Genomic DNA, 27173 nt, shown 5'->3' with positions numbered 1-27173 from the left:
CTGCTGAAATGTCTGAAATAATGCACTTCAAACATCACTAACAGGCTTTTTTTCTTTTGTTTTCTTTGTCTCTGTTTCTCTCCCTTTCTCCTCTTGCTTTTTTGTTTTAATTTTGTTCTTGCAACGTCTGCCTTCATGTTTGCGCTGGAACAGAAATTAAAGGTTAGTATTTTTTTTTCTTTTATTCATTAGCTGCTTTTGCCCTTAGTTTACCCTTCAGTTTTTTAGTCATAACTGTTTTTTGGGGGTTGTTTTTTTTTTATTTTAGCTGGTAAGGAAGCTTAACCCCTTCTGGTTTTTGTACTGATCATTTCCATAAGAACATGACAGTGACCTGATGAGATTCATGTGCAGTATCAAGATGGGACAGAAAATACTCTACATTAACAGACAATGGTTGCAATTAAATGATTTGCGTGTGAAAACCACTCAAGCAAGGCAGGGAAAAATGTGCCCTCAGCCTGACCTAGCTGAACTATCAGACTGAAGTGCTGTTCTTGACCACTAAGCTCAGTGATTCAATTCACCTCACACTTTATTTTTTTTAGTGGTTCAATGTGATAACTTCCACTGCTTGAACTGTTTCAAACCAGAAGGACCAATCATCCTGTTGGCTCTGAACTTGGACAGGAGTATTAGAGTTTCATATGAGATTGTGTGGCACATGGATGGACCGCATTTCACGCAGTAGCTCAGATCTTTATTTCTTTCTGACCTGATATTGCCTTCTTTCCTTTAACAAGAGTGTGGGCTGTGTTCAGATGTTTTTTTATTTATTTTTTTATTTTTTTATGTACAGTAATTGGTAGGAAATTCAGAATTGAGGGATATGTGGAGTCTTTCTCTCTTTTTACTTCTTCTCCTCGTCATATCTTTTTTATATTCAGTTCTGACAGTAAGGTTACCTTCTATAAGTGTAACATTAGGGCACAAGTGGAAACAGACCAGTAAAGTGCTGCCTATCTTTCTTTCTGCCTCTTTGTTCAATTTTTGTTCTGGAGTATAAAACGAAATAAAAATGCAGCTCTCTGTGACAACTAAAAAGGAAGTGAGCCGATTAATGGGGCTACTTCAGGTACACGATAAGCTATATCAGGTTTTGGCTACTCACGCAGTTCATGTTAGGATAAATTCATTGGTGTTTGTTTTCTTTTCATAAAACTTGCTTATAGTAAAAACATGAAATAACCAGGCTTGTCCTTTTTAAATGAAGTGTACTACTTGGCTTTTGATTGTGCTCCCTGTGACCAATATACAGTATAGCATATTTGATAACATCTAATTTAAAGTATTTAGCCTCTTAAATAAATATGGCCTGTATGAAACATTTTAAAGGATATTCATTTTGACCTCATTTGGATGATAGTTATTTCTGTATATCACATAATTTAACGCTTACAGATGATTTCCTGCCACATCAATTGAGCTGTCACTTCTTCATCAATTCACATCAATTGCTTTTGTTCAAACATGCATCGTAATGTAATAGTAAAATATACTTTAGAGTGGAATCATGTTTATGAGAATATTACAGGGTGTTGCTTCAGAGGTTTGCGTAATGTCCGAAATAAATGTGAGTTACATGCTTCTGGACTTAGGTTAAAGGTTTTAGTGCTTTATTACCTGGGTCTATTTTATTTACCAGTACAACATATTTACATGTGCAGTAGCTCATATTGACTACCATTCTTCCACCTTGACCTTTATACAGTATATAGATTTGCTTTTTAAGACATATGCTGGTGTTAGGATACAATTTATATCTTACCACTATAAAGTTATATTTTTAATAATTAAAGATAAATGCACTTGTCAAACTTACATTTCACTACATTTGCATATATTCTCATACATATAGTCCCAGTAGATGTATGTTAATTGACATCTGGAATAAACCCTGCTATTTCTTTCCATCTCTCTTTGTTTATCAAGAGAGGGCAGAGCAATTGATTCATCGTCATAGTGCTGGGAAAATGAGCAATAACATGAAGTGAGCTGCCCTTTCATGGGGCTTCTCTACAGCTAATAAATAACATCCAATTAGACGAAAGTCTCAAAGATCACAAAATTAGTTTGCCATTTCTCTCCAGGATATAGGTATCTCCAAATAACCTACCTCTACTACACCTAATGGTGAGTGTGGATGCAATACTTGTCAGAAATAGCTTTAATAAATTAAATATAGGAGATGGCATTTTTTTTCTTCTCTGTTTTTTTAAACAGGAACATGTTAAATGGGGTAAATATGACTTTGTCTGCCAAGTCAGTTTGTGTCCTAAACTGTTCCGGTGGGAAAACTATGAACAAGAATTACAGTTGCTTTTGCTGGAGTACTACATTTAGTGTAGTAAATTTATCATTTCCAGGTCTGTTAATATCCCTATAATGAATATTAATAAAACAAAAATTCGTCAGGAATATAACTATTAAGATTTTTTTTTTAATATTGCCATAGTAGTTTGCCATCATAGCCTGTAAACCGAATTGAACAGAATTGTGTCCTAGATACTGTGTGTGTGAAAGCAACACAGCTGCGATAAACGGCGTTAATGGAATCACCTTGTTACAGCTGTGCACTATCTGGGTGAAGCAATTATATCACATGATATTTGTGTAGTGAATAATATAAATGTTTAAATTTACTGGGTACATAGAAATATTGCATTTGTTTGATCCATGCAAACATTATAATTCTAACTTCGCCGTAAAATGATTACTAATGATCAGTGTTTTCCTCATTAGATTGTTTTTAGACTGTACAGGTTTACTAGTTATTGAAGCTATGTTTATTAGTTGATTTTTGCTTTGATGACTAATTAATCATTGAACATTTGTTTTGAAGTATTAAGAATTACAGACAACCACTGTTAATCTTGTCAAAGTATACAGCGTGTTGTTCAGCACGAAGAATTCACAAACGATAAGTACATTTTTAATGACTAAATTATTAAGTGAGAGCATGGGCATTCAAAAGTCAAACAAGATGCTTCACAAGTACACCCCTTTTATGTTTCTTGTCCTAGCATTAAGGCTGTTTTCTCAGTGGATGTGATCAATGTTCCCTGTCAAAGAGAAAGTTGAGGAAAGACAAGCTCTCTTCCCAATGCTGGCAAGATAATTAGACAGCCCATTTCCATATGATTATAATGGCCTCGGTAGGAAGCCTGTTTGTGTGGGTTTTGTCAGCTTGCACAAGCATATTTGGGGGATTACTTGATGGAAGTGGTGTTCTGTGACGGAAGGGTCAAGCTCATATGGGTGTTTGAGTGGTTCAAGAGCACACATGATAAACTGATGTCTCCCACGTTGGGGTAAAGACCACTGTCAGAGCTGACAGCTTGTCGTAACTTGTCAAACTGATGTGACACATAACACAGTCATGATCATTCAAACCATGCTTCTAGCCTGTCATTCCTCACTACAATAACCCTCAGACTACCTCTAAATTGGAGCCACTTAACATATCCATAAAGTTGTAGTTAATAGGTCTCTTGAATGCAAGGTGGGTGTATTTCTTAGAATAGGAATAGCTTTTGTGGTTTGCTGTAAGGAGAACTTGGTGGGCTTTTGAATTACAGTGAGACAAAAGCAGCTGAGGAAGTTGGTGGAGACAATTATATAGGAATAAGGAAGGAAGGAGGTGTGGATAAAAGGATAAAAAATGTGGATGTGGTCATAAAGTACCTCATTTATAGAGTCAAAAGATTTTATATTGTCATTTATGCTTTGAATTGTGTTCAAAAGCGCATTTAGGCACATTTTTAAAATTCAAACATGTTATTCCTGTGGTCTAAGATAGTCAAACAATATTAGTTAACGTGAAAATCCAAATCCAAAATACTAGAGTTCTACAGCTATAATTTGTGATGTTACCCAGTATAAAGTCTGGTATTGATATGTAACACATTGTCAAATATTGATTGGACTTTCCTAGACCATGAAAATGGGCATAGTAAATTAATTACCATAATGGTCTCAACAGCATTTGTGTAGAAATATAGTGTATCCAGTTATGTTCACTGTTGTGCTCACTGAGGGTAGGAGATAAAATTAGCTGCTTAAATTAGTCCATTATATAATAGAACCACCACCCTGAGTATCTGAGGATAGCAGCATGATGCCAATTCACACCGCCGTGTGGTTAGTATTGCTTTCCACTGGTATATTTGTTCACATTAAATGGACTTGTGTGTCTCTCTCACACTCTGTTTCGCTAGTTCTTCTTTTCTGTCCCACTCTATTTCTTTTGCAGTGACATTTTGAAGAACACCATTAGTTGTATAATGAGTTTTCATGTGGTGGCAGAAAATTCATGCCATTATGAGAGATCTCATCAAATGCATAATCATTAAAGGCTTTTTCCATTGTTGTTGAAAGGGAAGGTCTCATCACATGGTCTACACGGTGAATAGATGGCTGTTTTTTACTTAAAATGTCCATCCTACAATTTTCATATTTCAGATTTGCTCATAATTCAACCACATCTGGTTAGAAATGGCTTATGTGTTAGAGTAACACTGGCCCCTGTGTATAGCACTTATACGCTCAGCAATCATCACCACATCTATTACCTGGGCTTTGATGAATTTTAAAATGTCAAGCACGCTCGCACGCACTTGCCGTCCTCACTGGGTCTTTGCCTGCTTTTTCTTTCTTTACTTCTTCTGTTCTTCTGCTTTCCTCCATTGTTTTCTCTCATCCTTCTGCCTAAGTTTCTCAAGCATCAGCATCTCAATTTATACCCAATTTGTGTTTTTATGTTCTCATATCACCAAAGTAATGGGCTGGCTCGTTAAAAACATATTTGCTTTTGCGACTTTATTTTTTTGTGGTGATTTTTCATCCACATATGCAGGTTTGTGTACGTATGGTGGGGGAAGTGTTGAAAGGAAGGGCGCCGATATGTTTTCAACAGAAAAATAGCAAATGACTTCAGAGATGAATGATTTAGGCTGCCATCAATCCATTGAAATTACTTGGGAAATGTTAGGTTGGGCTTAACAACTGTTCAGATCGTGCTGGTGTTGTCGCATAGTGAAATGAAATGAAGATGATAATGCTTCATACCTGATGACAGAGTAGTCAGAAAATACTCATTTTGGTACACACAAAAACAAACATACATGTTTTGAGGCCATTGGCAGGTATTCAGAAGGCCTTTAGAGGGCACTAGTCCACTGAGAATAGAACTACTGTGAAAAATTCATCCCCACAGGCCAATGCATACTGATTACCAGACGCTCCTAATCAATTATGAATCTTTTAATTTAGCGTCAATAAATTCACCAGATTTGCGCATTTATTTAAATGTTTATACACTCTTGTTCTCTCTGTAGGGTATGTTCTTTGTGAAGAGCAGGATGGGTATTTTGTAGATGCTGTTACAGAAGCAATCTAGTGCTTAAGATTTAGAAACGATCTTGCTATAGCAGGAATAGAGGAGGAGAGAAGAGAAAAGCCTAATGAAGTCTGTTAATTTGCTGCTATCAGAATGAAAGTCTCAGACTAATTATGGCCTTGGGTCATCTAGTCTGGATCACAGGGAGAGGTGGCCCTGCATGGTTCACTTTGATTAGCTCACAACACAGCTCCTCACTTCATTACTCTGATCTCCCTCTCCGTCTCGCACTCACTGGTTTCCCATACACCCTCAACTCCGGATGGGACGGTGTAGTCCGTGTGCAAACAGATCAGTCAAGTCATCATGTCACTGTTAATCAGGATGGTGGAGTGTGTGGATTGATAAGGCAGCAAGGGAAAGGGGAGGGCAGGTGTGTGTAGTTACTGGACGTTCTGGATGTCTCTTGTGCTTTCTGTCAGGCTGACTGAAGTTCAAGACTTAGCTGGATCAGAACAATGCACTGAGTCAACACTCAAACTGCGCGGCTGGTTTGACTGCTCGTCTCCCCTCTGTTGACTGTAGAGTTGACAGATGTGTCGAAATGGTAGGTTTGTTCACTTGGTGCAGACAGCACCCCTCCTGTGCATCAGATGTCTCATAGTGGATTTAGCTTGAGGCAATGGTGCGTGTATGATATGATATGTGTATGTGTGGTGTTTGCACATTAGATTGCGAGCCCCCCAAATTATCCCTGATACAGAAACTCTCCTAATAGCAGGGATTTAAGCTTTACCTGCCTGACTGCCTTGATTGGCTATCGGAAACAACACAGTGATTTAATTACCCTTTGAAGACTGCTGCTCTCTCAACTTTCCCCTTGTTGTTTGCTGCTTGTGTATCTGCTTTCTCAGGGGGGATGACCATATCACTGCACCATGCCATAAATAATGAAGCCTCATCAAGAGAAAAGTCAGTGGAGGGTAGGAAGTGAGTTAGTTGGACAAATATGGGATAAAAAGACCAAGTAAACACACTAATACACTTTATGTTTCTTGCCTCTCACACTCACACTGCTGTCAGTTCCTTACTTCACTTGATTACTTCTTAGACTTTAGTATTGAACATGCTTTTCTTTTTTCGTCATTTGACATTAGTATCAAGATGCGGTGTGTGTGTGTGTGTGTGTGCAAAAAGGAGGGCACTTCCAGTAAGACGTTTTTGTTGATTAGAAATCCATCCTGATAAGATGAAGTGCTAGTGGAGAAGCAGGAGGAGGTTTTCGTGTGTACAGTATGTATGTGTGGGTGGGACTGAGGGGTGAATTTGAGGTGTTACTTGCCTGTCTCTGAGGCCTGTCTGTCATGTATAGCATCAGTCATGCTCTTTCACAGCAGTATTATTTCATCCACCATTGCCTTTAGTGCTTTGACAGCACAGTTCACTGATACTGCCCTGTGGGAAGGGCTACAGTTTGGGAAGCATGTGTGCGCATGTTGCACATTGTTACATTTTTTGTCAAGAGCCCTTTAAACTGTGGCAAAGATTGACCTGAGAAGAGTAGATAAATCTTTTTAAAGTTCTAGCTTTCCGTCCTCATCTGACCCAGCAAATAAACATTCTTGTCTTTTCTCAAGAAAAGAATATGAAGACATTTTCCTTTCTTTTACACTCAAAGACCCCATGTTGTTTTCATTCAAGAAAAGACAAAGTGAAGTATCTTGTTTTTTATTGTGTGAATAATGCAGAATACATTTTTCTCTTTAGTATTCTACACTGGTGGTAAAAGAAAATTGAGACCGTCTATCTTCTTTACTCTATTTTTCACACATCTCTTCTCCGACTTTGTCCACAGTCACGCCATTAAGTTGAAATCTATCACATGCCTCCATTAAGAGAGGCCTTAACTTGAAAGTGCCCAGATGTTAGACTCACACTGTGCTGTAGCAGAGCAGAGTAGGCCTTTCAACTGAGACTCTTGACTCAGTGTTGGTGTCTGTCTCTAATGCTTTGCTCTCTCCTGTCTTGTGATGGAGTCCTGCTTTCCCTTTAATGGCTATCTGATCACAACTTCTGATGTTAACTGTAGTTTTATTTGTAACTTACAGCTCTCTGTCGGGCTTACTCTCACTACCCCCCAACAGTGTTTCATCTTGTCACACAAATTAATGTTGGCAAATCTGTTAGCCACTAGAGTCTAAAATATCTATCCTAGTTGCACATACCTACACTGCGTGCCTTGATTATTTCATATTTTTGCTGGACTTGTGATGTGACGCAGACTCCCCACTGCTCTGAACTCACAAGTGTACATCCTTATCTTCCCGACTTCCTGGGTGATAGCACAATCTGATAACTACAACAGTTACCGCTCCCTCTGATTGATTAACCAGTGACCTCTGACCCCCTGCAGGAGATTTTAATTGGCTGATGTATAATGATCAGGCTTCCCTAAGGAAGAGCTGTTTTAAGGCCAGAGAGATCGGGGTGAGGCTGAAAGGGGGCAACCCAATTAGCTGATTTAACTGATAACACCTGAGGCAGCTTGGTGAGAGTGTGCAAGTGTGTGTGTCTGTGTGTGTGAGTAGGCAACATGATTCCTATCTTTTCACTTTTCTTATCATCTCTTGAACGATAGAGATAGATTCAACCCTTGCTTATTATGTGAGAATGATTCATGGATTATATGACTCAGCCAAGTATGTTTATATGCATTGAAACATGGTGGTTAATGCTATGCTACTGTGTGTTTCTTGTGTGCGTGCGTTTGCCAGAGAGTGAGTGTGTGTTGGCGTAATAAATGAGATTCTGTGAGGCTATAAGTTATGATGAGTAGATCAATACAACATCTTAATGCAGTAAGCTGGAGGCTTTCAAGGGCCGGCTCCTTATATTGCATCCTAATACCCAATAACATCAAATTCAAGATTACATTCCCTTAAGAATAAATACTTCAGTTATTTATGCTGTTTTTTAAGGTACATATTGACGTCTTTACATTTTTATTGATCTCATGTATGCCTTTTAATTTAAAATGGGTTCGTTATTTATTTTTTTTTTTTTTTTGTACTTGTGAGCAATCACTTTTCTGCACTCATCATTCCTGGACACAATCTAAAGAGAAGTGCCATAGTTGAAAGGCGTAAGAAAATAGACGATTGTACTGGCAGAGGATGCGTAGTGACTTCTGTCCCTCATACCAATTTTATTTATTTTCTGTTTGTAATTTCAATGGTTTTGTATCTGTTATTGTAGCTTTTGAACCTATCTATTCTGTTAAAAAGTATTAAGAGTTTTACCTTTATATGACAATATCCTGATAATCTATTTTTGTTTTCACGACTTTATTGAAGCTGGGAGATATAATGCTTACAATGACTGGAAAATCCAGGATATTTCTTTTGGGGCACATAACATCAAGAAAACCAAAAAAATCTAGATGTCTTGTGTATCATTATTATAGACATTTACTCAACATTCAACCTGGTCTCTTTGGAAACATTTGTATTCTTATTATTATTTTTAGGGCTGCAACAGCAAAAAACAACAACAACAAATTAGTCTGTCAGTAACTCCGATACTTAATTTTTAAATTAATAGTTGAATCATTTCAATGTCAGAAAACTGCCCATCAAGTTCCCAAAGGTGACATTCAAATTGCGTTATTTGTCCATCTAATCATACAAATCCCAAATGTGCTACATTTACAATTATTTAAAATGTAGTAAAAATGATCAATTAAATATAAAAATAGTTGCTTTAGCTCAACTAATTTATGGACTAATCATTTTAGCTCTATTCCTGATCAAGAGGTGTGTCATGTATTTGTAATTGTGGACCAAGACAAGTTAAATTTTAATAAAATTAGCTGTTAAATGTTCAGGAATTTGGTGGTTTTCTCCAGATTTCTATATAATCTAGTTGTTTTACACCATATTTGTTCTTTTCTTAGCTGAGTCTCTTTGTGTTTCACGCTGCAGTGGACAGGGTGCAGTCGTGAAAATGTTTTTTGTCTTTTCATTCTCTCTCCTCTCCTTTTTTTATGGTACTCATTTTCCGTTGTCTACCTTGGCTGTCCTTTGCGTTTTCCCCTCTCTCGCACATTGAAAGACTGTGAGGAGAGTGTACCAACAGAGGAGCCACGTAAGTCCAAGGATAGCTCAGCGTGTGGCTGTGTTAGTGTTCTGTGTTTGGTGGGCAGTACTGTAGGTGTGCATGTTTGTGGACATGCTAACATTTTTCTCTGTGGGAGCTCCCAGCACACCCCTTCACTTTTTAATTAGATACAGTATCCCTGAAAGAGGACCAAGCCCATGCGGAACAGTAGAAATACCTTTCATGTGGAGTAGAAATGCCTTTCCTGTGGACTAACCCTCTCCTCTCCTCTCCTCTCCTCTCCTACACCGCACATACACCATAATTACAGCACCAGACAATTACCCAGCATACTCCTGGGATGCACATTTTGTTCTCCTAATCTGGTGTCTTAAATAATTAAAACCAACCATGAACTCCTCTTTGTGAGCGTGGCTCAAGAGGGTTGTGTGAGTGTATCTGTGTGTCATATTTTTGTTGTTGTCTGTAATCCAGACCTCATGATGCCTCTCCTATCTACCAATATACCCACCTACCTGGCTTCATATGACCCAGAACAGATTTATCTTGGCCTATAACCTGATTACTGTATGTGCAACATTGTGTTTACGGAGCAGCCATGCCTCACCCATACCTTATTCTGTAAATGGTATGATCACAACACTTTCCCATAATCCATTTCTCTAGCAGCAAGGCAGTTTGTCCTTGCAGACTGACTGTTATGTTGAACCTGAACAATAGAAAATTGTATGTAAATCTCACAATTTCACTGTATCGGAATTTATGTGTATCATACTTATGTCAGCAATATAGTGACTGCATACAAATTTTACTTGGTGATAATAATTTGAATAATGTGTTTCTGTCTTCATCAGCCAAAAAAGAAGAGGAGGATCAGGAGGATAAGAAATCCATAAAGAAGAGAATTAAAGAGCTCAAGGTGCTCGATCCTAAGATTGCACAGAATCTATGTAAGTATTTGTTTCCTTTCAGCCCATTCCTCCTCACAAGGACCGGATTTTTTCACCTCCATGTGTCTAGATGTACTGGTCATGTTTGTCGTTCTTGCAACCACAGCTCCTTTCCCTTTATCTCACTGGCATCACCTACCATGTCCATTATTATGTTCCTTTCATGTTAAAAAGTGTTCCCAATAAAGAGTTTTGGCAAAAGTATGAGTTCCACCTTTGCTAGTTGCAATGGTTGGGCGTGTTATGACCAAAATCTCATATCATGGTATAGGTAATTTCATATCCTGATAATGATATATATCCCAATATAGCACATTTTCTGTAAGAATAATAAAAATATTTGTATAATATTAAAAAAAAAAAATTGTTTTATGCTTAATATAGGCTATCAATAAAGGCGAACTGCAAAATACATTTTCCCTGCACATTTTTGGACTATTTATTATTTCTAAACCCTCTCATCCTGGATGGCAAAGCCTAACACAGGACAGCCGCGAGTCCAGTGCTGCCTGCGGTCACGCAGCCGATTACTGAGTGATGTGATTTCTGTTACGGGCATCTTATTAAGATACTTTGTTCTTATAAAACATAAATGTGTTTTGTTTGTATGTTTCTTTGACAATGGCTGACAGTATATTTATGACTATAGTTTCAATTTCACAGCATTGTCAGACTGACGGCACAGCCGTAATTAGCCGATCATTTATTAATTTCACTGAAACACTTTAGCCTGTGTTTGCGTCATAAATGGAGCGTGTGTGTAGACTGGTCTGAGTGTGTTACAGTTGATTTCTGGCGATTTAATGAAGAGAGAAACACAGTCTATGGCCACGCATCATAACACATGGAGCAACTCTTTTCAGATTCACACACACCCCTCAACATGTGAAGTGCAAGATTTATGACACTGCATAATAAACGATAGAGCAAAATATGAAACGATAGATGTTTTTCTACCGTAATAGGATACATATCGTCAGATCGCACAACCCTACTTCTTGCTATAGATAAAGCAAGACAGCACCTGGACATTGCTACCTGTGAATCATGTCTTCAAACACATACTGAGCTAGTTATGAATAGTAAGCACCTGTTAAAGAAAGAAAAATTGGAGGATAAAGTGTGTCACACACACATGCACACACTGACATGCACACTGGCAGGCTTGGTCTTTAAATTACTGCTTTAAAAGCACCCGGCATTAATGAGGATCCAGCTGATCTCTTAAGCACTTCCAGATCTTAGCACCTCATTGGCTTATATCAAGGGGAGCTGTGACCTTTGTTTCATGTATTAAAATAAAATGAGACTAATCAGCCCAGTAACAGTGATAAATCACACAGCGGAAATTATAGAGCAGAAACGAGAAGAAGAAAAAAGGAGAGTAGGCAGAGTATGCGTTCCACCATAGGAGGTAAAGAGTTACAAGCTTTGATTTGAGGTTGATACACAGTACTATTGACATCCAGTGCAATTGTTTTAATTCGCAAGTTATTCAGTCAGACCTCCATTAAATGTTTGCAGTTAGTTGATTTCTTCTACAACTCTTTGATTACTGTGCACCCAAACTTTGCCTAAGTCACCTCAGTAATTGTTTGTAACAAAACATAGTATTGGTCTATTAGGTCTTATTATTTAAAATACATTTTTTTTTAAACCTCTTGCATAGTAATTGATGTACTGTCAAAGCTAGCAATGGGATTGGGAAAGAAGCCTGTTTTCTTCTCTTTTAGAGAGAAAGAGTTTTTCCTGGTTCTACTGTATATGATTTCAGTTTGTCTGTCACTTTCTAGTCCGAAAAATATGATGATATGATATACATACCAAACACTTACAAGCTAGGATATTAAATGATTCTCATATCACCACAGTTGTTTTTCCCGATATTCCTAATATTCTTAAAGGTTCTGCATCATATGGCGTCTAGCCTTGTAACACATCTTTTAACCGTCAGGATATTTCTGATGGTACCACTGGCTAGACAAATTACTTGTCCTGACAAGATATTTGCCATTCAGTCCCTAGTGGTAACACTTGCTTGACGATCTCACGCTTGCTAAACAGCATAATTTTTCAAATCACTTATTCTAAAACAATTTCATGTCTGGCTGACTTATGTACCGAAATATCTTTGATTTGATTTATCTTTGGTCCCTACTTTGCGTCCTTCATGTTTCCTTGAGCAGTTCTTTTTCTTATTTGACACCATTCTTTGTTTTGTTTTTGTTCCCTATTATTGATTTATATAACCACTTGTCTGCAACAATACTGGTCATTGCTATTGAATCATTATTTTATTTACCACCAGCAATTACAGAATCTTTTGTTTGTTTCATTTTAGCCATCTTCCTGGGTTCCTTCCGTATGCCTTATCAGGAAATCCGCCGGATGATAGTGGAGGTTGATGAGGAGCAACTCACTGAACCTATGATCCAGGTAGTGCACCTACCCTAGCTCAGTGATTGAATAATATTGGATATATTTTGCTACTCTTTACCTTGAGGCTGGAAGTATACTTTCAGTGCTGACATACTCCTTTAGTTGGTCAGGTGCATATCCCAACTCTTATCAATTCTATTGTCCTTGTTTTGTTGTCTACCTTGAAAAGGCGGTAGCCTTTGGCTGAAGTATTGGGCATTTGTAAAGGTACTGATGTTAATAATTTTGTATTGTTTTTCTGCTGTTCTTTTTTTATCACAGCTCAGCTCTGTGACCATATTCAGTGCTGTGAAAAAAGTATTTGCCCCCTTAAGCATCAGTAAGGGCCTTAATTTGGGTCTAGGATAGGCCTGTGTTTTCATGGACAGCCCATCAGATCCTCCTGCTCAGCGCAGGTGAAATTTCTTTGGGTCTACCACTTGAGACTGCCTTACTGCGTCCAGCCTCAGCAGTGTAGGTACTCTAGGTTAATTGGATCAAAAGTGTGACTATCAAATTAAATATTTAAAAAAGAAAATGAATAAAGAAAAATTGCTAAAAATTAATAACTTTGATTTAATTAAAACGTCACACGGAGAACCAATTAAATGTAGGGCCTTGACTCACGTTCAGATTGAGATTGAGTATTCTCAATAAACGTATCGTTAATCAAGTAAATATTCGCTATCACCAATAATTATCAAAGATAATCATTTTTAAAAATGTCTCTAGTTAAAGCAGAGTTCCTCGGGGCACCACTGTCCTAGACGGAGTGACAACTAATATAAAAGTATTAAATATATTAAACTACTAATTAAGGGTTGAACACCGATAAATGTAACAGTTTAATCAGTTGAATGATTTAAAATGTATTTTCTTAGTAGAGGTTGGCTCATTCATCTTTGTGTGATATTAAATAAACAGACATATGGTAAACACAAACATTTATTAACAAATTACATTTGAGAGAGAGAGAGACTGACTGACTGACTGACTGACTGACTCTTGGACCCCTGAAGAGATGGTGTGAACATTTAAGTCACACAAAAGCCAGCAGGCTGAAGATCTCAGAAGTTATAATTCAGGTTATAACAAAGTTACAGTTCTATGCTTATAACAGCTGGTTGAAGAAGGTTCTTGTCCTGTTGTTTGCTCTTAAACAAAAGAGAAATCAGATCGCTCTTTGTTCTGCTCAGTTAGGTTGGTAACCGGTTGGTTAACTTGGCTGATGATCCTACTCCATATATGCCATGTTCAGGGCTAAGGGATAGCTGGTCCCTGGATCCCACAGAAGAAAGTCGAAGATAATCCAAGAAAGAGAGTGAGCAGGATGTGTCCTACAGATTTATAGATGGTGATGTCATCACCAGAGGTCAGGTCAGCCAATGGACTGACAGTTTGGGGATCCCTTGGAGAGTTCACATCTAGGTGTGACCTGTCGGGGGAGAGTTGCATGGCAGGCCTTTGTCTGTGACCATGCGCTCAGGGACAAAGGCTACCAGGCTTTTGGGCCTAGTCTTTTCCTTTGTTTGATCAGGCTGAGGCCTTCTCATAATCAAAATAAAAGTTCACCTTAATCCAGAAATGAACAATTATCTTTGGGATGCCGGTTGCACCTACAGCAGCGATGGCACATTGCGAGAGGCCTTGCTTGTGCAGCTCAACACGTTCAAAGACGGAAAAGCTTCTTTCCTTTGCCATCAGAAGGTCATGACAGTGTGAATGTCTGACAGAAAATTATGTCAGAAAAGCCAGATTTCAGCAACGATTTTGACTTTTTAAGGCTATGGTCTTAAACTTTTTATCAGCCGCTGAACAGCCTGTTTCAGTTTAAATGCAGTTTTCAATAAATTGTCTACTTTATATTTTTTGTCACTTGCTCCTGTTTCTTCCTTTTACATTTTGAAGCTCTATTAACAACCTGGTTATGATCCACCACTGCAAAATGAGTAGAATTTTGTTCAAAAGTGTAAGAGACCACTAACCTTGCTTGCCTTATTTCGAATGGCGGTTTTTAGCCCTGGCAGCAAATGCCCTACTACCCTCTTTCTCTAGCATGGCCCTTTGGAACCAACAACTAGACAGCAGACTTTGTGCTACTTACAGGAGCTAAGGACAGAAAGATCAACAGTGTAGGAGGGGGCAAGCAAATGATGAAACTTTAAAATCAATTCAGAGTGACACAGGTAGCCAAAGCAGAAATAACAGGCATGGATAAGCATAAAGTGTACATTTGTTAGGCCAAACTTAAATCAGCCTATAAAAGATATAACCAAAAATGAAAACTAGTTGATGGCTTAGAATTTGTGCACCAGATGTTGAGGAAGTTGATTAATGCATTTAGAGCTCTTAGATTAATTAACTGTGATCATTCAGGGTAGGTTTGGGTACGCTGAGTTAAAACAAATAAACAAAAACAAACCTGGTCTACGGATGTACATTTTAAAGATTTAATTTGATCAATAATTTTAAATTGCAACATGCAAATAATTAATTAGGCAAATTCCATTAAACTCAAGTAATAAAAGTGGCAATATTTGTTCTGACTCAAGGCATTGGGAATATATTTTCGACCCAATTTGAATGCATCAGACCAACACATTTGCCTGATAGTAGCAGTATTTGTTGAAATGGCTGTTAAATTCAGAGGAGAAGACAATGTAATCAACATGGCTTAAATAATTAAACATTCATTCCTCTTGGCTGTCTTAAAAAACAATCACTTTCAATTGTCTATGTACGTATAAATAGCCTTACGGATTTAGTCTTCTGTTTGATAATAAAAGTCATTTCATTGCAGTTACAAAACTTTATTTTTACTGAAACTCATCATCTGGGCAGACACTCACTGAAACACAAAGCCAATAGAACGGCAGTAGGTTAGGTTTCTAAAGAAGTACAGTATAAAGAGTGGTAGTCCTTGGGCTCTTTCTAAATCAAATTCAAAGAAAACCGATTTGCTCTGCTGGCATTGACTGTGGGAGACCACATTGACCACACAGACATAACCAATCCCCCATGAGAAAACGGCTTAATTTTTGGACACTTTAAATAGATATATTTTGTATATGGTAAGAAATTGAAACATGAAAATGAGGATGATATAACACCACACCATACAATTAATGTAATAAGATGCATCAGCCATCATGACATCAAAAGGCTGTTTTTAGCTAAATGGTTCTTTTTCTCTGCTCTGCACTGCTCTCCTTCTTGCTGCATTCTCACTTCTTTTCTTCTCTTTTTTTTGGTAGAACCTTGTAAAGCATCTGCCAGAGCAGGAGCAGCTGAACGCCTTGGCCAAGTATAAAAATGAGTACACAAATTTGTCAGAACCTGAGCAGTTTGGGGTTGTGGTGAGTATACGCACATACATACACACACACACACACAACAGTGTCAACTCCCCACTAGCAGATAAAAGCTCTAACAATACTTTTAATGTGTAGTAATGTAAACCTGTCTTGTATTTGCGTCATATCTCTCCCTGTCTGTCCCTTTCCTTCACACACACACACACGCACACACACAAACGGAGCACTTTCATGTGAATATCATAATCCTGAACCTTTTTAAATTTCTATCTTTTTAAGCCATGAGAGGAAAGACAGTACACCTGTTAACTGCCGCAGTAATTCATGCACATTAAACAGCAGCACTGCTGTCTAATTATGTCTGCATCGTTTTCTTAAAGACTTTTCAAAGGAGGTTTATTCAGAATACTGTGTGAGGAGTGTAGCACTTTTTGTGTATTTTGTGTTTTTCTGCCTAGCAACAAAGTTACTGACAGAACACAGACCAATCTTCTTTTGCCCCATGCATCTCCCTATTTTCTAAACACCTATGAAAGAGAATCTTATCACTGAATGAAAATGCAGTGACTGCAGTTGATTGGAAGGGAGGGAGGGTGAAAAATAGAGCATGCTCAGCTGTTGTCTATAGATCATCTGGGAGACATAGAACAAAGAAGAGCCTGTTTATATAATGTTGTTTCGCTTCTGTGCCCGCGTGGGCCCAAAGAGGCCTGTGTGCTTTCACCTACCAGAAAAGCTGAGGTTCAAAGGGAATTTTTAATTTAGCATTATGCAAACCGATGCATTTTTTTTTCTTTTTTTCCATGACTGCCACTTACATGCCTGATTTGAACTTTACCTTGAGTAAAGCATCATGAAGAAAAAAGATCTGATTGCTTTGTAAAAATTCTTAGTGCTTTAGATCTTCCAACAAATATTTTTTTCATGCATTCCTATGTGATTAAATTAAAGCATATATTTTACACTAGTCATCTGTATGCGGTACAGTCGCTGTCACTGCTTTACATGAGTTGTGGTTGATTACTGTCAGAGCGATTCCTTAGACTATAAGAGTTAAAATAATGTCTCTTTACCAGCATGTGCATCCTGCTTGTTCAACAAAGTCACAGTTCATATGACTGGAACGTCTTATTAAATTAAATTATTTCATCTAGGACTTAAATTGTTGTTGACACTCCACAGAGACATTTTATTTCAAGTTGCCAAATATTTACTCACATTGATTTGTTTTTTTACACTAAATGCTGCATCATTTAAAAATTCACTGTTAACAGTCTTGCTAGCATAAGATAAATCTACAGTCTATCAACAGAACTGTCCTTTCCCTCTTACCTTCCTACCACCTCTTTGAATTACGACTCTGCATTAAACAAGCTTTATTTTCCATAAGTTCTTCTTTATGGTCCGTCTTTTATTCTAACCTGTCCCCTCATGTTGATAATATGGCCTTCAGCAGCTCAGTTTTGTCCAATGCCCTCCACAAAGACTAAGGAGGAAGCTCTTTCTTGCTTTCTTATATCTAAAATATCCTTATCACATAATTTATTCCATCTTCATTTCAGCAACATTCATGTTTGGTTCTTGTGCATCTTGCTTCTTCTAATTTTTGTCATATACTTCTTTTGCCCTGTTTTCTCTCTTTCCTTTTCTCTCATACAAACACACACAGTTTACACACACAGCCTCACTCACTCACCAACTGAAATAGTCATTTGATAACATTACAGTAGCTATAATTAAACCCTTGATGGAGGACATCAAACCGCATAGCCAGCTGTTGTGTGAAACAGACAATTGGAACCTGTGCCCCTCCCCTCCACCCCACACACATACACAATCACTGTTGTGGCCAAGCCCTGGGCCCAATGCAATATTTTCCAATTTTCTCTAATTGTGTGAGAGTGGTAATCCAAGGCAGCCTATTGTATATTCCACCCCCTCTGCTGCCTGCCCTATATGGACACTAACTCGACAATTAACTTACCAGACCTGGGTCCCAAATCAAATCAGTGCCAGAATCTATTACTACTGCCTAGCAACACCTTCCAGCATGCTGGTTGCATAAATGTCTTTCAAATTAGATCAGCTGAATGTGAGAGTGTGCCAAAAGTGTGATTATAGTTATTTTAAGTTTGACAATGTTTTTTCACTTTGTTCTCTCTTTTTGACATTTTTTTTACACTCATGCTTTTCTCATCTCCTGCTTTATTCTTTCTTCTATCATTCATATTGTTCTTTTCTCTTTCATGCTTCCTTGTTTTCCTCCATCGCTGTTCTCCCCTCACAGATGAGCAGTGTGAAGCGGCTGCGTCCTCGCCTCAGCCACATTCTCTTCCGGCTGCAGTTTGAGGAGCAGATAAACAACCTCCGTCCAGATATCCTGGCTGTAAACGCTGCTTGTGATGAGGTCAGGAAGAGCCGCTCCTTTGGCCGCTTGCTGGAACTGGTGCTGCTGCTGGGGAATTACATGAATGCAGGCTCTCGAAATGCCCAGTCATACGGCTTCGACCTCAGTTCCCTCTGCAAGGTGAGGGTTGAAATGTTAACCTTACCATCAACTGTGCACATATAGTATGTAATCCCTTATCCCTCTAGTAGCAGGGGTTTAACATGAGCGATGCCTGTTCAAGGAAAATAAACTTTTCTATACATTTCACGTTTGCAGTGGCAATATGGTAACATTACATTTTTTTTGACGGAGGCCTGTCAGATTTATTTAATTCTCATTACTGCAGTCCTTGATTACATTATTTAATTTTAAACCTTATTTTAAAATTACGATTTGCAATATGGATATTGTAAATATTGTAAATTGTGGCTGCATATTCCAAGGAGTGTTACCCTTGTATATATGAAAACAAAAACTTAGCGTTTTTTTGTTATTCTTTCTTTTATGTCACCCTGGCTGAGCCCCATCAGTGTACTGATCTAAAGTGGATGCTGTGAATAGAAATTTTGTTTGAGACTTTCATTTAATTGAACACTATCAGCACCACAAGACATGTTTTTTTTCTGCTGGCATCAAAGCAGCCATGCCCAGAAAGTACTTTATTCTCATTCTCCTGCTCTGAATAGATAACAGAGGCTTTGGCCAGTACTCTTTTCAATGTTCTCACACCCTGCAGGACAACCCATGCTTTATGGGACAGTGACATAGCAAATAGCTATACCTTTGGATTGTATATGGCATAAAGACAGATAGGGGTGGTGAGAACTGAGTGTAATCCTGGGGTAAGAGACTCCTCCAGTGGTTACATTACAGCTGTTGGCACAGTCACTGCGGTTTCCACAGTAACAATGGCTGCAGCCATTTATCACTGCCACCTCTCTGACTTGGGTGCTTATGCTCATAAAAACACCAGTGCACATGCATACATTAACAGGGATTCATACATATGATGAATTAGTTTAATTAGCTTGAAAGTAATTGTCAATTAATGGAAGGCTATGAAGGAATATTTTTTGTGTTTGGAGCATTTGCAACGCTGTTGTGTCTATTTGCTTATCTTCATGCTCGTATGTTGTGGGACCAATGTGTGTGTCAATGTCAGAGGAAGGATACACAGAGGAAGACTTCACCTTTGTGCTTTCCCCTGAGTTTGACAACTTAATTCCATGGCACACTCCACAGCACAGGAAAATTGCACCCAGCCTAACTGGAAAAAGCAAAATGTTTACATTGTCAAATATGATTACCATCCATCTAAATTCAGAAAGGGACCTTTTGTGAACAAGCACTTCAAGCTTTTGAAAAAAATGGGAAAACAGAAATGAATAGAGAGATGAGAATGTTTGATTAGAGGAGATAATACAAACATGATTAAACCCAGCAGGGCTGAGTACACTGCTGTCTACCAATAGATCACCTAGAGAGATACACAGCAACTCACTCCACAGGAGGGATGTTTGGCGGGGGATACTGAGAGACATCTTGGAATTAGACTATAAAAGAGCGATGATAGAAATTTATCAGAGAAATTGAAAAATGGTTTGCGTGTGGGGAAGAGAGAGAGGCACAAAGCGCATTAGAGGTCATCAGGTTGTGAATATGCGTCTGCTGCATGTGTACATGAAATCACCTGCAACGCTAGACGCCTTTACCATAAAGCTTGGGAAAGGGCTTATGGTAGCAAAATGAGGGACAATGACACATAACATCCTGCAGATATGGTTACAGAATACACAATCTCTTTTTAATTCTTTACTGTTGCGGCAAAACCTGTCCAAATAAAGTTGTATTTTCTGCTCTGTAAATCACTTTTCCTGTGTTAAGAAAAAAAAATCAGAAACCAAATACCTCATTTATATTCTATGTTTTTTTTGTTTGTTTTTTTAAAGTATGGCATCCGTAGTTTTGCATTAATTCACCAGAATACTGTTCTGGCATCCATATAGTAGATGAAGACCTTATTTTGATACAATAAATAAAATCTTGCATGAAGCATTAATGTCAGTGTTCTATCATAGGCAGAGCAGTCGGTCACACTGAGCCAGACAGCAGCCTGCTACACAACACAAGAGCCTTTTTTTTTTATCTATCTTACAAACGTGAACACATATCTTGTCCTGCACCTTTGCTTATTGAACGAGCAACCAAACAAACATTTATCAGGTAAGAGTTCACTGCTAATGTCAGTTTGCAGGCTGGATAGCTTTTTAGCTGCTCAACTGCAGCACTTTAAACAACATGTAAATGTACCTGCAAATGTCACTTTGGTCCTGTTCGATGCTGATGTGGTCTTTAATCTTCAACAACAACAACTTGCTGTCTGTTGGCTATGGCGCAAGTTTGTTTATGTGGTCTCTTGTTTCCTGACACCAGTAGCCAGGCAGCCTGACAGCTGTGGTCAATCAAACACAGACATGACACACAGCTTCACTACTTATAAGGTTATGGTTGGCTTGTGACATTCCAAGAAATATGCAATCAGCATGTCCCCAATCACAGCTGTTATATTGCCCAGTCTATAGAATGCATTTGTTAAGAGTGAACTGACACTAAAGGAACTGAAATCTAAACTTCTTTTTTTTTAATATCATAGGTTTTTGTGCAAAACTTTATATATTTGTGATTATGTGTTTTACTGCAGCTAAAGGACACTAAGTCAGCGGACCAAAAGACCACATTACTCCACTTCCTGGCCCAAGTATGCGAGGAGGAATTTCCAGATGTAATCAAGTTTGTTGAGGACCTGGAGCATGTGGACAGATCTAGCAGAGGTAATATATATTATTACCCATATGCACACACGCGCACACTGAAAAAAATGTAGTGTATTTCCCAGGTCTGGTACAAAAATAGTCAGATGATCCAAATAAAACAAAGGACATTGCTGTTTACCGACACCAAGGTACTGCACATAATTCATTGTGACTCTTTTGAACCATGCAAGGATCACTAACTCTAATTATCGACCATGTTGCTAATTGACAATTTTAACGCTGCTTCTACTTTTGCTTTCTCTGAGGTGATATCAAAGTGTGATTATTTTGGTTTCCTGCTGATATCAACTTAAGTTTTTTAACTCCCACAGTGCACAGGGAGTTTTATCCACTCTCCGTAAAATCAACATCCCATGCGAATGTTTACCTGCAGGACTTTGCCAACTGTCTTACAAATACTAAATTTGTGATTAAGTTGTTCTATTCTTTGAGCAAACAAAGGGACAAGACACTTTCTCCCCTCTCTGTTTTGCATTCATCTGCTACAAACTCTGTCTGGAATAAATAAAAAAGCCAGCCTCTTTAGCTTTGAGTTAAATGAGAAAAACGTGTTATGTCAACATGTTGTTTAGGCAACTGAGGGCACAACTGAAAATATTCTCGATATTCAGAAAGAAATCTTTTGCCTCTTGTTTATTGGGAGCCATAAAGCAGTATCGCCTCACATAAACATTAGTGATGGCATGGACAATAGCAGTGATAAAATGATTGGAAAGGTGAGCCTAATGAAAAAATAATGAGCTGTGTGGGCTGTCCTGCCATATAAACTACTGATATCAAGAACCTTATCACATGATAACATTGCCTAATTTAATATCTGTAAAGTCTGACCCTTGAGAGCCTTCAGTGTCCAGACAAAACAAAGTACTTTTACTGCAGCTCCTGAAACATAATCATAGAGCAGAGACTGGCTAGAAAGACAGTAGTAATGTCCAGAGGACAAGGAGGTTCGGTCAGAAAAACATTTAATTGTGATACATTAAATTCTATTATTATAAATTCTAAACACGATTTATAAGATTTAGTCTTTCATATTTGTTTGTTTAGGCTCCATTTGAGCAGTAATGAGACATCCAAAATTAAAGGATGTGGTTTAGAGAGTTTAATGTAATAAACAGAATGCCCTACCTACTGTAGACAATGTTACCTAGACAGAAATGGAGCATTCTTCTTTTTTATTCCTTTGTTTTACTTTGAGCTTTAGTCTTACCTTTCTACTTTTGTTACCCTCTGGGGATTATTCTGGGATTAGATGCTTGTGGATTCTGTAAACATACACTGCATTTTACCACTTTAGTGTTTGATCTGTGCTATACTCTGCTCATCTGCACTACTGTTTGATATGAACATTAATCTTTTGCTGTAGCAGATTCACAAGAGTTATAGGTTTTTTTTTCAAGAGAATACGCCAGGTCATGCCTACTGCTCGGATGAAGAATAATAGGCTGCACTTTAAGTTTCTGTGTTGCTTTACCACAAATTGACTGTTTTCTGCTTAATTTGAAGCGCAGGCATGCACACATACACAAAGAGTTTAGTGGGTGTATCTAATGTATGGTAAACGTCACAGGCAAGCAGGGGCTGACTGGGTGGTCAGACAAGACTTGGTCCAGTTTTGTATTCATATTGCCATAGCGAAAATGAAAGCAGCAGTACGCTGTATACACTGTGTTTACGTGTGCAGCCATACTGTCTTGTCTTCTTGTTGCACTAAATATTTTACCCTCTGCTCCATTTAGCAGGAAGGAGTGAAGGAAAGGTTGAGGGGAAAAAAAGAAAACAGAGTGAAGATGAAATGTGTGACTTTATTGTTTGGACTCTTCCCCGTAAAGACTCCTCCAGGTTTTGTAGATGCATTAATAATATGCACATAACGATGCAGCTGTTGAGTGTTTAATTTTTCCCAACTTTGCTGTATGTCCACAAGCCCTTTGTCTCTTAAGACTCTTAAGTATAAGAGCAAGATCAATGGAGAGCACATTGCTTGGATCTCTCTTCAATCTCCCTACCTCATGGGCCTTGAGCTGAGTATTTATTTGCATCCACATAGATGCAGTGTTCTTTCTCCATCACTATCTGTCGCTGTGTGTTTTTTACCATTATGAGTTGCACACAAAGGTTCTCATCTCTTCATATTTAGCATTCAGAAAGTCAAATCCCATTTTCTCTTTGTATGCCATGCTCTTGAGTGGCTTCCTTTTCATTGGATCTGACAGCCATTCTAGAGTCCAGAAGAACCACTAAAAGGCTGCATTACATTCATAGACACTAACCAAAGGGCTTACTTGAGCATGAAAACAAGGTTGGATAGAGGTAGCAGTAATGATTTGCGCTTCTGTTGACTGTGGGTAACGCTGCCTTCCTCTCCCCCACTGCCAATCCCGTCTCGTGGAAGCAAAACTGCAGCTTAGTTCAGGGTTCCTTTGTGTCTGTCTGCCCCTCTTATTTTCAGCACTACAATCATTATTTCTCCTGACACAAAGAAGCCGTCCTTTTGTGCTGCTCCTCTCTGTCATTTTCTATGTATATGTATCTATGTATCTGCCTGTCGGTATCTCTTTGTGTCTGTCTATCTGGCTAACTGTCTTGTATGTGCCTCTGTCTGTTTTTGGTCTATCAATCTAGCTCTCTGTCCCTTTTCTTTCCAATTTCTATGTTGTTCTCTCAAAAACTCGCACAATACACAGGGCAATTAGGATGGTTTGTGGCGTGGTGCTGAGCTTGATGTTGAGATCAGGCAAACAGCAAGACATATTAATGTGTTCAATCAGGCTACTTCAGCTCGTGACTCTTCAAATACCATCTTTCAGCTGCAAAAACACTGCTTACTTGGAAAGCTATGTATAAATAGACCTGTCTGCAAACACTGTATTTTGCAAAGATGGAAAAAGACTGTTTTGGTTCAGTTTCTCTTCAAGGCTTGTGGCCCTAAGGAGTCATTAAGAATATATTGAGATGTTTCTTGAATATGCAGTTTGGGCTTTGAGTAATGATCCTCAGGTTGAAACTATATAGAATGAGTAGTCTACAATGCAACTTGCAATTCTGTGTCTTTTTGTATGTGGTAGGTGATGGTGTTGACTGTGATCACTGTCAATTTTTTGTAGACAGGTGTATAGGAGAAAATGTCCATACACTTGTCATAAACTTATTTAGAGAGACATTTTGTTCATTAGACCTTCTTTAAAGCAACTGTAAGGACTAAGTGTAATGTTTCTCAATACAGTTTATCACAAATAAAAAGGACAGTGTGCAGAAATTCTCTCTTCTCTTATGTATGTAATAGGTGTGTGCCCCAGGATTCTCAAGTTCCCAGCCTCTGGCACCATCAGTCTAGTCACACTTGTCTGTCAGGCTTTGGCCTCAGGAGGCAGATCTGCATTTTTTCTCTCTTAGTTTCCATACATCAAAGGATGATCTATAGTGGAGCTCTGTGTTTAGCAGGACTGTATGCAAGTATGCATGGTTGTATGCTCTATGCATTCTCATTTATAGCACAGCAGGTTGGCAGAGTAATAAAGGATGTCAATGGGGGAGTTGACCTCTACAAATATTCCAATTATTATTCTTCGAAAACATCTTATATCTATCTGTAACCCCTCTGGACCCACGAGACATTCAGGCCCCACTGCTCATAGAAATCACTCATGCTTTAACACAGAAAGATAAAGCAAGAGCAGGGCGAGCAGAGAGAACAAAGAAGACATGCAAACACGCTTATAGTTTTTGTCTCCATCTCTGCTTGTCACCGTACATCAGAGCAATTTTTTTTGTAACAGATGTGTGTGTTTATATAGAACATCATCTGCTTTGAAACATACTTCTGTTTGTATAACTTAAAATTCCAGCTGCTATACTCAGCCCCCAACACACACACACACACACACACACACACACACACACACACACACACACACACACACACACACACACACACACACACACACACACACACACACACACACACACACACACACACACACACACACACACACACACACACACACACACAGCGATGAGGATGAGGAATAGCCTCATCAACAAAGCTTGCAACTTTGATTGCAAAGAGAAAGAGGAGTTCCCTCTTAGTTTTGTTCTCGCTCTTCCCTTGCTCTTTTCCTCAGTCAGTGCATCACTGGGCTTTAATCATTTAACAGTCTGTCTATATGGCGTTCTTACACCTCTACCTGCTGTCCCTCCTTTATTCAGCAGATTTTGGTTGCTTGGTTATGCAGAAGGCTCTTACGAAAAAGACACAAAGGTTAAAGTCCCACTCCAGACATGTTTTGAAGTATTTAAAAACTACTCTGCTATGATTTATATTTTGTTTAACATGGATTTCGCACATAGAAAGTAAAAGAAACTCAGCGATGGAGCTGGGAGCACATCTACTGTTTCTCCCTCAAAAATTTTGCATCTGGCCTTTCAACGGCCACCGATGCTCTTACTTGCATTCCCACGTGTACATGCGGTTAGTTGAGACTCTTCGGTAACTACGTCCTAGCTTCTACCCAAGGTGAAAGAGCAGCGTGCAAATGGCTCTTCAAGATAACCAATCACATGTGTGTTTTCTCTCTGTACTGACTGTCCGCTGTGCGCTAGATGTTTCAGGTTCCTTTGCTGGTGTTCAGACAGCGATTGGTTTATGTATTGGTGACATACCAACTAAAAGCTTGCCTAGGATACCTTTTGAATTGTGTGCACAGGCATCTCCTCCTTAAGGAGAGGAATGTAAAACCACCTCTCTTGTGACAAGCCTTTGTCATATTAATTATATTGTACATCGTTTAGATGTATGGAAATAATTGATTATGCAGACAGGAAGCAAGTGTAAGGATCTGAGGACTGAAGTGGTATGATCTACTTTTTTGGTCTTAGTGAGGACTCAAGCAGCAGCGTTCTGAATTAACTGCAGCTGTCTGATCGACTTTTTAGGGGGACCTGCAAAGACACTGTTGCAGTAGTTGAGCCTCATGAAGATAAATGCATGGACAAGTTTTTCCAAGTCCTGCTGACACAAAAGTCCTTTAATCCTTGATACAGTATATTCTTTAGGTGATAGCAGGCTGACTTTGTAATTGTTTTAATGTGGCTGTTGAAGTCCAGGTCAGAGTCGATGACTACACCTTAGTTTCTGGCCTGGTCCGTGGTTTTTAGCATTACCATTTGAAGCTGGCTGTTCACTTTTAATTGTTCTTCCTTGGCTCCAAAAACAATAATTTCAGTTTTTTCTTTGTTTAATTGGAGAAAATTCTGCTCCATCCAATCGTTGATTTGCTTGATGCATCTAATTAGTGCTTGTATTGGACTATAGTCGCCTGGTGATATTGTTATGTAAATTTGCATGTCGTCTGTGTAGCTGTGGTAACATATTAGTTGTTTTTCATGATCTGAGCCAGGGAAGCATGTAGATATTGAACAGAAGAGGCCTCAGAATAGAGCCTTGTGGAACTCTACATGTAATTTTTGCCCATTCAGATGTGTAATTTCCTAAAGACACAAAGTAGTCCCTGTCCCTCAAGTAGCATATAAACCATTTTAATACTGTGCCAGATGTGTCAGTTTTCCAGACTGTCTAGTAATATGTTGTGATCAACTGTGCCGAATGCAGCACTGAGATCCAATAATACTAAGACTGAAATTTTGCCATTGTCGATGTTTAAACTGATGTCATTGAAGAACTTAACAAGAGCTGTCTCAGTGCTTTGGTGTCTAAAATGAGACTGGAAGACATCAAAACAGCTTTTCATTATCATGAATTTGTCTATAATTGTTCATAGTGAAGTGTCTAAATTATTCTTTATTAAGAAAGGC

General features: G+C 38.5%; 1 protein-coding gene across 1 annotated transcript in view; it reads left to right on the top strand.

Moving 5' to 3' along the window:
* LOC310951498 (protein diaphanous homolog 3-like) overlaps positions 1–27173 on the top strand; it is a 176826-nt gene that overhangs the window by 63949 nt on the left and 85704 nt on the right. Inside the window, exons 18-23 of the mRNA XM_083919754.1 lie at positions 9440–9481; positions 10309–10404; positions 12746–12840; positions 16077–16178; positions 18424–18663; positions 21227–21356. Coding sequence (XP_083775880.1) covers positions 9440–9481; positions 10309–10404; positions 12746–12840; positions 16077–16178; positions 18424–18663; positions 21227–21356 — 705 coding nt within the window. The remainder of the gene's footprint in view (positions 1–9439; positions 9482–10308; positions 10405–12745; positions 12841–16076; positions 16179–18423; positions 18664–21226; positions 21357–27173) is intronic.

This window comes from Echiichthys vipera (assembly GCF_963691815.1).
Source record: "Echiichthys vipera genome assembly, chromosome: 1".
In the NCBI taxonomy this organism is placed as follows: Eukaryota; Metazoa; Chordata; class Actinopteri; order Perciformes; family Trachinidae; genus Echiichthys; species Echiichthys vipera.
The sequence above is the reverse complement of the archived record's forward strand: the minus strand, read 5'-3'. Positions and strand labels throughout refer to the sequence as shown.